At 36.5% G+C, this 12,443-nt stretch overlaps 1 protein-coding gene across 2 annotated transcripts in view; it reads left to right on the top strand.

The window, feature by feature from the left end:
• The window catches only part of BEND6 (BEN domain containing 6), a 50,386-nt gene that overhangs the window by 32,646 nt on the left and 5,297 nt on the right, over positions 1-12,443 (top strand). For both annotated transcript variants that reach the window (XM_047733082.1, XM_047733083.1), the window contains 3 exons: positions 6,610-6,830; positions 8,537-8,729; positions 9,500-9,636. In XM_047733082.1, coding sequence (XP_047589038.1) covers positions 6,610-6,830; positions 8,537-8,729; positions 9,500-9,627 — 542 coding nt within the window. In that variant the 3' untranslated portion in view covers positions 9,628-9,636. The remainder of the gene's footprint in view (positions 1-6,609; positions 6,831-8,536; positions 8,730-9,499; positions 9,637-12,443) is intronic.

The following is a 12,443-nucleotide window of genomic DNA, read 5'->3' as shown; positions in this document are numbered from 1 at the left end:
TGTATATGCACATTATTATTTAAGAGTATGAAGATAAGTACCAAAAGAAATAGTTAAATGATTTGGGATTGGTGATCTCTAAGAGCGGTAATCAAGAGTGGTGAGTGATAGAGCAGAAGACTACTGTTATTCATTATAAGCCTTATTTTATTTCAAAACTGATAAAAGAATAGTATATAATACATGCCCCAAATGTAGCCGCTACTATTTTTTTAAATCAGTAATTTCTTTATAGTACAGAAATTTCTAGTTATTTTCTTAGGGAAAAAAAAAGAATCCAGTCACATTAATTACAAACAATTATAAAATAGCTACTAGTAACCTAAATAAGACACATATGTGGTCAATGAAGAAATATAAAAAACTCAGTGAAGAAATATAAATTAATGGAGAGACTTGTCACATTCATTGATGAAAGGAGAAGATGCCAATTCATCCCCAAATAACGAATACTTTCAGTGGGATTCCAATAAAAATACTAATGACTTTTGTTTTGTTTTGTTTTGTTTTTGGAAATTGGACAATGATTATTATAAAGCTAACCTGAAAAAATAGGCAAAATCAATTAGGAATCTTCTGAAAAAAGAATATGAGGGTAAAACCTGTCAACATAAATCATATAAATTTCAAATGATTAAAAATAAGTTACTATGGGGCGCCTGGGTGGCTCAGTGGGTTGAGCCTCTGCCTTCGGCTCAGGTCATGATCTTGGGGTCCTGGGATCAAGCCCCGAGACAGGCTCTCTGCTCAGCGGGGAGCCTGCTTCCCCCTCTCTCTCGGCCTGCCTCTCTGCCTGCTTGTGATCTCTGTCTGTCAAATAAATAAATAAAATCTTTTAAAAATAAAAGTTACTAGTGCAAGATCAGCAATGGTGATTTGGAACAGAATGCAGATCCCTCAGTCAGAACCTCATATATGATAGAGAAACTATCCTACAAACACTATGGCATAGAGTAAAGAGTACAGATTTAGAGGGGCCAAACCACTTGGGTTCAAATCCTGGCTCTGCCACCTACTGTCTGTGTTACCATGTGCAAGTTGTTCAACCACTCTGTGCCTCAGTTTCCTCATCTCAAAACTGGAAATAATGACAGTGCTTGCCTGGGTGACATGTAAAGCATTCGGAACAGAACCTGGCAATAGCAGGTGCCATGTAAGTTCCTTGCTGTTACGTTGTTCAGTATCATAAGTCGTCAGGCCCAACTTCATGGATCGTGCCCTAAGCAAGGCAGTCAGAGCCCTGCTCTTAGAAAGGCCCCACATACTAGTTAAAGGCTTTACTGTCACCATATTAAGGTTATTAAGAAGTTTTGAACAAAGAGCACTGCATTTTCATATTTGCAATGAGCCTGGCATTTCATGTAGCAAGTCCTACAAGTTAATCAGGAAAAGGATAAACTATTCAGCAAATGGCTCTGGGGAAACTGATATTGCAGTGTGTGTTGGGGATGGGAGATCCAAGTTCAAGTTAAGTTCTCATTTCACTCCATGTGGCACACTAAAAAACATAACTATACAATTTTTTTTCTTTTTTAAAGATTTTATTTATTTATTTGACAGAGAGATCACAAGTAGGCAGAGAGGAAGGCAGAGAGAGGGGGGAAGCAGGCTCCCCGCTGAGCAAAGACCACCCCCCATGTGGGGCTCGATCCCAGGACCCTGAGCCGAAGGCAGAGGCTCAACCCACTGAGCCACCCAGGTGCCCCATAACTATGCAATTTAAATAAAAAACCTATGTTCTGAATTTTGAGTGGAAAGTACTGGTTTAAATACATGATGAAATTTATCCTTAAAAATTAATATATATTTTCTAATACTCTTCACTGAATAGGCCTAAAAGCAAGAGCTCAATAGCAAAGAATACTCTTAGCACCTGGATTTGGTCATATAACACTTCCCACTAAAAGGAGCTAGGGTTCCTTAGAGAAATGGCTGAATCCAGAATTTGCACAGGAAATGTGGGAGATGAGCCTTTTTGGGAGCCTAGAACAGGAAATCCAAATGAAAAACTTGTCATAGCAGAAAGCAATGCAGTTAACAAAGACTATATGGACGTGCCAGTTAGAAAAGGTTCCTAGGGCGCCTGGGTGGCTCAGTGGGTTAAAGCATCTGCTTTTGTATCAGGTCCTGGGATCGAGCCCTGCATCGGGTTTTCTGCTCAGCAGGGAGTCTGCTTCCTCCTCTCTCTCTGCCTGCCTCTCTGCCTACTTGTGATCTCTGTCTGTCAAATAAATAAATAAAATCTCTAAAAAAAAAAAAAAAGAAGAAGAAGAAGAGGTTCCCAATGACCAAAGATGAGACAATTTGAGGTTCAACAGTAAGGATGACCACTGCAGGTTATCATGTATATTTAAATGCTTGAGTTCATAATGGTATTCAAAAAAGAAAAAAACTTAAAAAAAAAAAAAAGAAAAAAACTTAATGGTCATCTGAAAACTGGTGAATACAGATAAAAAAACAAGCATTTACCCTGCCATTATTATAGGAAATAAACCTAAGTGTAACCAAATAGTTGATGGGAGGAATTTTCCCTTTGTATAAGAATTCTAACTAATAAATGAAAAAGGAAAGTATTAGAATATCACAATTTTGCAACTCCTTATGATGTAATGAATCTAAGGGGTGATCATCAGTAATATCACAAAAAAAGCTAACCATGCATTCAATTCTATCTGATAGAATTTTAAAATCCTACCCAAATCTAATCAAGCCTTTAGATCTGATTACCAATTTAGAGCTAATTTAAGGAACAGAATAATATGTTAAACAGTATGTCATGGATACATCAGCAAAATCCCACTGTGGGAAACCATGTAAAACAAATAATCCAGTTTCTTCAATTAATAAATTCCAAGGAAAAAACTAGGAAAGAGAGAGAAAAAATACCTATAGTTTATAAAAGAGACAGTTAACTACTCATAATATGTGAACCTTATTTGGATCCTGATTCAAATAAAGTAAAAACAACAATGAGAAAGTCAGAGAAATTTGGACACTTACTAGGTTTTTTTATGGATCACTGAAAAAAAATTAAATTTTTTAAAAAAGAGTTGGAGGGGCGCATGGGTTTGCTCCTCCCTCTCCCTCTGCCTGCTGCTCTGCCTGCTTGTAGTCTCTCTGTCAAATAAATAAATAAAATCTTAAAAAAAAAAAAAAGAGTTGGATCCCTATGTTAGGTGTAGAGATTACTTCATTAAAAACTTAAAATAGCTGTACCATTAAAAAAAAATAAACATAATATTTAAGAACTACTGATGCATATTTCTGGTTGTCACAATGGTGTTTTGCTTGCATTTTTTAAATTTCTTACCTTTAAAGATACATATAGAAATATTTACAGATAAAATGAGATGCTACCTGTGATTCGTTTGAAGTATTCCTGGGTTGGGGAGAAAATGGACGGAAGTATCAATGGAACAAGACTGGCTGTGAGTGGAAACTGGGGGCTGGAAATACGGAGTTTTCAATTTTTGTTTGTAAATTAAAAGTATCCCTTGGAAGTTAAAAAAAAATTGTATCCAGGCAGAAAAAAAAAAAAAAAGCTCACTTGTAAAAAGATATTTGAACTATACAAAATATATGACTGAGTATTTTACTGCTTTGAATGCTGAGTGACTTTCTAACCATAAAATAGATTAATTATACACTAAAGAAAAGACTGCTACTTTAAAATAAAAACTAAAAATTTGTGTATGCTTTCAAAAGATCATGAAATAAAATAAAAACTCTGAAAGATAATACTTGCAACTTACAGCAAATAAAAGTTTAAAATACTTAATATGTTATATGTTAGTAGAAATATATTAAAATATCCATTTTCAGGGCACCTGGATGGCTCAGTGGGTTAAAGCCTCTGCCTTTTGCTCCGGTCATGATCCCAGGGTCCTGGGATTGAGCCCCGCATTGAGCTCTCTGCTCAGCGGGGAGCCTGCTTCCTCCTCTCTCTCTCTCTCTGCCTGCCTCTCTGCCTACTTAAATCTCTGTCTGTTAAATAAATAAATAAAATCTTTTAAAAAACAAAATAAAATACTTAATATATTAGGAAATACATTAAGAGTAGCTAACACACTATGCACCCTTATAAAAATTTTACAAACACTGTCTAAGTTATTAAAAATAGAAAAAATAGGGACGCCTGGGTGGCTCAGTCGTTAAGCCTCTGCCTTTGGCTCAGGTCATGATCCCGGAGTCCTCAGATCGAGTTCCATGTCAGGCTCCCTGCTCAGTAGGAAGCCTGCTGCTCCCTCTCCCACTCCCCCTGTTTGCGTTCCCTCTCTTGCTGTCTTTCTCTCTGTCAAATAATAAATAAAATCTTTTGAAAAAATAGAAAAAATACTAAGGGCACCTGGCTGGCAGTTGGTGGACCATGCAACTCTTGATCTCTGGGTCATAAGTCCAAGACCCACGTTGGGTGCAGAGATTACTTAAAAAAAAAAAAAAAACAAAAAAACAACCTACTAATATTCTGTAGCCTAATACCTAATTCACAGAAGCCCGAATAGTCAATAAATATGTATTTAACTTCACAATAATAAAATAATTGCAAATTAAATTTTACTAAGATTTCAACTTATCAAAATAGTGAAGATTATTGTTAATGACTAACACCTGTTGTTGATGGTGTAGCAAAATGGTTGACTTCTTACATTGCTGGTAGCCATGTATGTTGGAAGAATCTTTCTAGAGAGCAATTGGGCAGTATTAGTTGAGGTCAAAAAACATTTATACCTTTGACCCTATTATTGTGCTTTCAGGAATTTGTAGCATTGTTGTTATCAGAGATACATGCAAAGATGTATGTGCTAGGCAGTTCACAAGGGTTTTGTTTGTAATAAAGAAAAGTTGGAAGCAGGGCGTTTGGGTGGCACAGTAAGTTAAAGGACCCACTCTTGGTTTTGGCTCAGGTTATGACCTCAGGGTCTATGGATGGAGCCCTAAGTGGGGCTCTGTGCTCAGCACAGAGTTTGCTTAAAATTCTCTCGGAAAAAAAAAATCTCTCTCAGTCTCCCTCCTCCCTCTGCCCCTCCCTGCTCTGCTCTCTCTCCCTCCCTCTCTCAAAGAAAGAAAGAAGAAAAATTGGAAGCAGCCAAATTTTGAAAAAAAAAAAAAGAGAACATTTAAATAAATTATACAATAGCAATACCTTAGAATAGTAGGGAACCATTAAAGTCATGTTTTCAAGTGGAAAATAACCCATCAACAGGTAAATGAAACTTTAATTGTTGAGTATCCATATAATGAAATATTAGTCAGCAATAAAAAGGAATAAATAACAGATAGATACAACAACATGAATAAATCTCAAAACATTATGCAGAGCAAAAGAAAAGTTAAACCAAAAAATAAATAAATAAATAAAATCCAAAAAAACAGAATATACCATTTGAAACAAATTATATGTAATTCTAGAACAGGTAAAACTTACCTCTGGCCAAGGAAGTTGGATCAATGGTTGCCTCTAAAGTGAGTCCTGGGATTGACTTGGAAGGGAGGATGGAGATGTTCTGTATCTTGTTGGTATGCATTAACTGGGTAAATCATTTTGTCAAACTCATCTCCCTTTAGCTACTGATTTTAACTCTCAAATCAAATATTAGTCCAAAGATTGTAGCTTAATAATATGCTAAAGAAAAACGTTTCAGTCTTTTTACTTCTCCAGCAGCCAATACCCTCAACCATAGAGTGAGGAGTTGAATCAGGGAGGCTTCAAAGTGACTTCCACCCCCCAAAAAAATGTTATGTGTCCTTAGGAAACAAATTAGATATAACCATAACTAGAGAAGACCATTTTACATGGAGACGTGAACCTTTGAATGTGTGAGTTTCCATTTAATAAGGAACAAAGAGGGTGCCTGGGTGGCTCAGTCAGTTAAGCATCTGTCTTCCGGCTCAGGTCTTGGGAATTCCTGCTCAGCAGGGAGTCTGCTTCTCCCTCTCCCCCTGCCCATCTCCCTTACTCATGCTGTCTCTCTCTGTCAAATAAATAAATAAGATCTTAAATGAAAAGAAGAGGAACAAAGAGAACATTCAGCTGATTACCAAAATTCATCCTTAATATGTGAAAACATAGTTCTGAATCGTGGCAATGAATTTTTCTTAATTTCATGAAATTTGACTTCCTGGAAAACCATGCACAATGGTCACTGAAAATTTATTTTAATAACCTTAAGTGGAAATGGTTTGATTTAATGGTCTTTTAAACTGGCCTGATGTGAGTATCTGGAAGATGAATGATGCTGGAATCAACAATGTCTCCAAATGAGATTAAAAACTTTCAAATAATACCAATAGCAATTAGAAAAAAGAATCAACTCTTTAAACCATTCATTTTAGTTATGAAGTGATGCATATACACTTAAATGCAACAACCACATGTTTTTGAATTTATGTATTATTAAGCCATTATTAAATTAAATAATAAAAAGTAAATATCTCCCAACCACTCTTCTCACCATGTTTATTTTCCAAAAGTAGTAAATGTTAACAATTTGTTCCACCTATTTCTACACATGCAATATAATATGTATGTATACACAATAAAAAATATAGGAATATATGCCCCTGTTATTAAAAGTATTCATAAAGTGTTACTTTTTCTTGCCATTTTAGTGTTACCACAAGCAGTCACCCAGTTTGAAGAATTGGTTGGTATGGCAGAAGCCCTGCTTAAGGGTGGAGGAACCATGTCCACATCTGCATCCACCCTCTGGAGAGCAACAAACAACTCCTCACCAGACTCATTTGCCTCAACGTGCAGTAATTCTAACTCTAATTCCAGCTCACCAATTTCCTTGAAAGCTGAAGAAGAGCATCATACTGATGAGAAACAGGTCAGTTGGAAGGCCTGCCCTATCTTTGTCTGGGATACAGCAAATACAAAAATTAAGATAAGACTACAAAATGGTGGGGCGCCTGGCTGGCTTGGGTTGTGGAGCATGTGACTTTTGATCCAAGGATTTGTGAGTTCAAGCCCCATGGTGGGTGTAGAGATTACTAAAAAATAAAAAACAATAAAAATTTAAAAAGACTGCAAAATGATCACTGTTTTATCAGGTAACTTTAGGTAACTTTTGATCATGACCATAACATTGCAATTACATAAAACAATTAATAACAAATCAAAAAAATATTTGTTTCACAAGTATCCAGTTTAGAAAACTAAAGTCAAATTGCAGTCAATGATGAGGTTATTAAACTAGAAAATTCTAGTATAGTGATGGGTAACTATGCATTGAGGGTTATAAAATTATATCACTGAGTGAAGGTAAATTTCAGCTTCTGCATGCTGGAAGAATATAACTTTTTCCTACTTCCCAATTTCTCTTCAAGAAACAGAAGCTAAAACGACAAGAGTTTCAATAGAATTTGGTATTAGCTTTGCAAAATATGCCTTCCAGAGCTATAATTAAATACTAACAATCTAACATTTAGAATATTTGAATATTGGTCTGTCAGTTTCCTTTTGCTATGTCGAAGATGACCACAAACTTAGTGATTTGTAATAACACAAATGTATTATCTCAGAGTTCTGTAGATAGGAAGTGTGGTAAAATCAAGGAGTCAGCAGATGCATTCCTTTCTGGAGGCTCTATGGAAAAATCTGTTCCCTGCTTCTTTAGGTTATTGTAGAATTCAGTTTCTTGTGGTTGTAGAACTGAGTTTCCCATTTTCTTGCTGACTATAGAGGCAACCCACTTCCAGAGGCAATTTCTAGAGGCAACTACATTCTCTGGTTTATGGGCCATTCTACCATCTTCAAAGCCAGCCATGGAGGCAAAGCCACTCTCACAATTCCAATCTGACCTCCTTCTGCCTCTTTTTTCTGACCCATTCTTCTGCCCCCTCTTCCCTCTTTAAGGGATCCTGTGATAAAATTGGGCCCATCTGGATAATCCAGGATAATTTCCCCATTGCAAGGTACTTACCTTTAATCACAACCATGTAAAGTTACATATTCACAGGTTCCAGGGATATGGATATCTTCAATGGGCCACTATTCTGCCTACTACACTTAGTAGGAGGTGTTGAGGATGGACTCATCCTTAAACCATCCAATCCAGATCACATGACAAGAGCTTGGATATACCCTGAACAAATACATCATAACTATTGGGAATTATGTCAAAGATAACATTTAACTCTAACCCCTGAAATGTAGAATATATATTAAAAGCAAAATACAGGGCGCCTGGGTGGCTCAGTGGGTTAAGCTGCTGCCTTCGGCTCAGGTCATGATCTCAGGGTCCTGGGATCGAGCCCCGCATCATCGGGCTCTCTGCTCAGCAGGGAGCCTGCTTCCTCCTCTCTCTCTGCCTGCCTCTCTGCCTGCTTGTGATCTTTCTCTGTCAAATAAATAAATAAAATATTTTTTTAAAAAAATTAAATTAAATAAATAAATAAATAAAAGCAAAATACATCCCCTTAAAGAATGTTGATTTTGTTTTCTGGTATGTCTTAACTCAATTAGCAATATATTTCTCCGGATACAACTTTCTTTTCCTTTTTCCAGTTTCAACTATTATGTTGTATTTTTTAGTTCAAGATTGAAAAATGGCAGATTGCCCGTTGTAACAAGAGCAAGCCTCAGAAGTTTATTAATGATTTAATGCAAGTACTTTATACAAATGAGTACATGGCCACACACAGCCTGACCGGAGCCAAGTCCTCTACTTCCAGGGACAAAGCCGTAAAACCAGCTATGAATCAGAATGAAGTTCAAGAAATCATAGGTATTATATGGTTGTATTACACTGTCACATGAATTTGAAATTATTTTACCACTCAAGGTTAAGTTATTCTTTCATGGTCTTTTTGTTGTTTATTTTTCTATGAAAGAAAAATCTCAAAATAGCCTAAATCTCTTATTAAATATGGTAAATTTTATAGAAAAATTTACATTAAAACAGTTACTAAAATAAAGCTAAATTTTATTTCACTGAAAACTTTGAATTCATAAATTCGTAACTTCAGAAAAATGCATCCCAAAATCCTTTCAAACAAAATTTCAGTAAAGAGTTTAGATCTTAATTTCTCTTTCTTATCTTGGCTCTAGATTCCTTATCTTTTATTCTAGAAAAATAGGGATTAATTTCCTACTTATGTGTTTTTTAATTTTATTTTATTTTCTTCTATTTAAATTCAATTAATGAACACTTGTGTGTTATTTCAGAGGTAGAGTTCAGTGATTCATCAGTTGTGTATAAACCCGGTTCTCCTTACAACACATGTCCTCCTTAGTCCTACTTACGGTTTTTAAGTTAATCTCCTCAAATATAATCATCTAGCTATCAAATGATTTTTTTGTAAATGTCAAAAAAGTCAGGGAATCACTGAATCTGAGCTCTCTGTATTTTAATATGCCATTTCTCATTGGTGTTTGGACTGCTTTTGCAAAATGGAGACAAAACTACATTGTGGATTGCTTGATGTTTTATATCAGTTCATACCTTAAGATGCAAAGGCCTCAAAAAGTGTTTTCATGTGTTATTGTTTTTTACAGGAGTCACAAAACAGTTATTTCCCAACACAGATGATGTTTCAATTAGGAGAATGATAGGGCAAAAGCTAAACAACTGTACCAAGAAGCCAAATTTAAGCAAAAATCTGAACTCTCAGGACATTAAGTAGAACCTTTTGGTAAGTCCTCTCAATCTTCACAATCCTTTCTGTGTGGCAAGAAGATGTAATTCTTTGATCCCTGGAACAGCATTTTGTGACTCTTTTATCAGAGAATGTCAGTGGCCCCAGACATGCTAATAGGTATTTGTGGGGATGGAGGTGAGGACGGGAAAGGGGATTGAAATTGGGGGAATGCTAAATTCAAATACAGATTTTCCTTCTCCAGAACTCCTCAGAGTATTTTATACTCTTATGCCCAAGTGCTCTAGAAATCTCTAAGAAGGCAATAGAGTGTATAATGTTTTTCAAATGTGTTTTACTGAAGAACTTCGCTTTTTCTTCACAGAATGCATGTTAATTTGTGGGTGGGGGTAGAAAGGAGTCAGGAGAGGGACATTTGATAATTTAGGAAGTGTTTCTCTAGAACAGGGAGATACAGATCCTAGGGAAGTCTCTGAAGTTCATCAATGGGACTGAACTTAAAATTCCAGTCATTTGTTTTTGGCACCAACTGCTGGCTGGAAATACTGAGGTGTCCCCTCCACCATTCTGCCTCTTGCTTCTCACTCTTTAAATCTTTATATCAGTTGTTATAGTTTGTATTGGTTTGATAAGGATTTTTACCAACATGTTTCTATTATACTAAGAGAAAGAATTGCTCCTAGGGAGTTTTGAAGGAAATACACTTTATGGCCAGGCCCTGCCCTTAGGCAAAACTGTCCAATGGAATTTTGTGTTTGCTTCAACCCAATGTGCTGGCTGGTTCACTTGTGCTCATCCTTCCTCTCCATTATTTTTATGGAAAATACGTGAAAAAATGCATTATTTTGTTTTTTAATATCTTTTTATTCATAGAGGTATATGGTAAATACACAAGGGGGGTTTTTCTTCCATTTTGTTTACTTTTATCTTTGACTTTCAATTTATTTGTTCTCTGCCTAACTCTAGCCACCTTCAAACATCTTATTTGTTTTTATGTTTTTACTGTGTTTTAAATGGGATTAGAGCCTTGGGTAATGTATTATTTCCCACCATCTATCTTCTACCCATTCCTGACTACCACCCCCAACGCCCTTGAGGGCGGCTTACAATTTTGCTATATAACGAAGCCTAGTTCTGATGAGGGTCACCAATACTAAAATAAACAAACAAACAATAACAAAAAAAAACCACTTATAACGACTGCAGGGCAGGGTCTTTCCCTTGGCTCACCCATACTGGTAGACCAACTTGCAGTTTTATGCAAGATATGATTGATATTTTTTGTCTTTTTTTCTCCCCAAGTGATTAAACATTTCAGTAGATTGTGAATTTCACAACTTCCCAGTTAGGAGATAATTGCTTAAATGAGCCATTAGAATGGCTCGTTTTGACATAAGACTACCCAGTCATCCGGATGTATAATAGCCGAGTTCCCTTGCTAAATGCCATGTAACCAGAGCTCCAAGGGTCTTCTCTATCAGGCTACCCTTTGGAGCATGTTATTATATTTCAGAGCTCTGCGAAGTATTTTGATATCCCAACTTCGGCCTTTTTAATACCTCAGACTGCCAAGAGTAGGGATAAAACTCATCTCTGACTATCTGTCAGCCGAGCATTGAAGAGATTAAAGTTAAAAGGGTTTTATATCAGTACTGTTTCTACTTGCAACTTAGTAGTAGTGTTATTAATCACCTGACTACAGCATTAATTCAAATAGAAAAAAGGAACAAATCTTTTGCTAAGAACGCAAAATGTTCTGTTGCTTTCTGGGCCTGAGCCTTACTTTGTGGACAAGTTGCTTGGAATAGAAATGTGTATATTTAGAATCAGAAGTGGAGATAAACACTAGAATGGAAAAATTTTCTTAATTGGCAGGTATCTTTCATTTAAAGTATTGATAATTCCAAATTATCTCAAAAGGACTGAGAAAATATGCTGGGAAAGACAGGGTCATATCCAACCTAATTTAGCCACGCTGTATGAATTAGTCCCATATAGCCCCATCTAGTGGAATGCTGCTGTGTTTTTCTCTTTTTGGTCATCTAACAGAAGCCCTAAGATGACTACACTTACTCAGGCAAATCATTCTCCCTCCTCCCTCCACACCAAAAAGTATCCTTTGGAAAAATAACTTTCTCTGCATGACTATTAGCAAGGTAACATGCACTACAAAATCATGGAGACTTCCACAAATTCCTAGGCATGCATGCAGGAAGCCTAGCAACCCCACAAGCAGGCCCTGTGGTAGACTATGCCCTCCACCCAGTGCTTAAGCGCAAGGTTGCCACCGGTGGCTTGGACTTGAAACAACAATAATTTCCCAGCTAAGATTTGTTTCTGAAAGGATAAGCACTGAATTCCATCCTTCTCCCCTTTTTAGCTTTTCTCTTTCATTTCTGTGACTCCCCTCAAGTTGCCTGGGGCTCACTTTGCCAAGAGCTTCTGTTGTCAATCTTTCAGGCCTTTTTCCATTTTTTTGCTTCTTTCTTATAGGAACTAAAGAAAACTTTATTTATAAGAGTTACAGAATATTAAAATATCACCTCTGGGGGGACACCTGGGTCGCTGGGCATCTGCCTTCAACTCCTGTCATGATCCCAGGATCCTGGGATCAAGCCAGCATCAGGCTCTCTGATCAGCAGGAAGCCTGCTTCTCCCTCTCCCACTCGCCCTGCTTGAGTTCCCTCTCTTGCTGTGTCTGTCAAATAAATAAATAAAATCTTAAAAAAAAAAAATCACCTCTATAACATCCCACTAGTCAGACAGCCTTCTGAAGTTTTCAAAGTTGCCTCAGTCAGTTTAATCCCTACAATATATTACATATGCATATATTATAACTTAAA

The sequence above is a fragment of the Lutra lutra genome, chromosome 6 (assembly GCF_902655055.1).
Source record: "Lutra lutra chromosome 6, mLutLut1.2, whole genome shotgun sequence".
Taxonomy (NCBI): Eukaryota; Metazoa; Chordata; class Mammalia; order Carnivora; family Mustelidae; genus Lutra; species Lutra lutra.
This window is presented reverse-complemented; position numbering and strand designations above follow the sequence as displayed.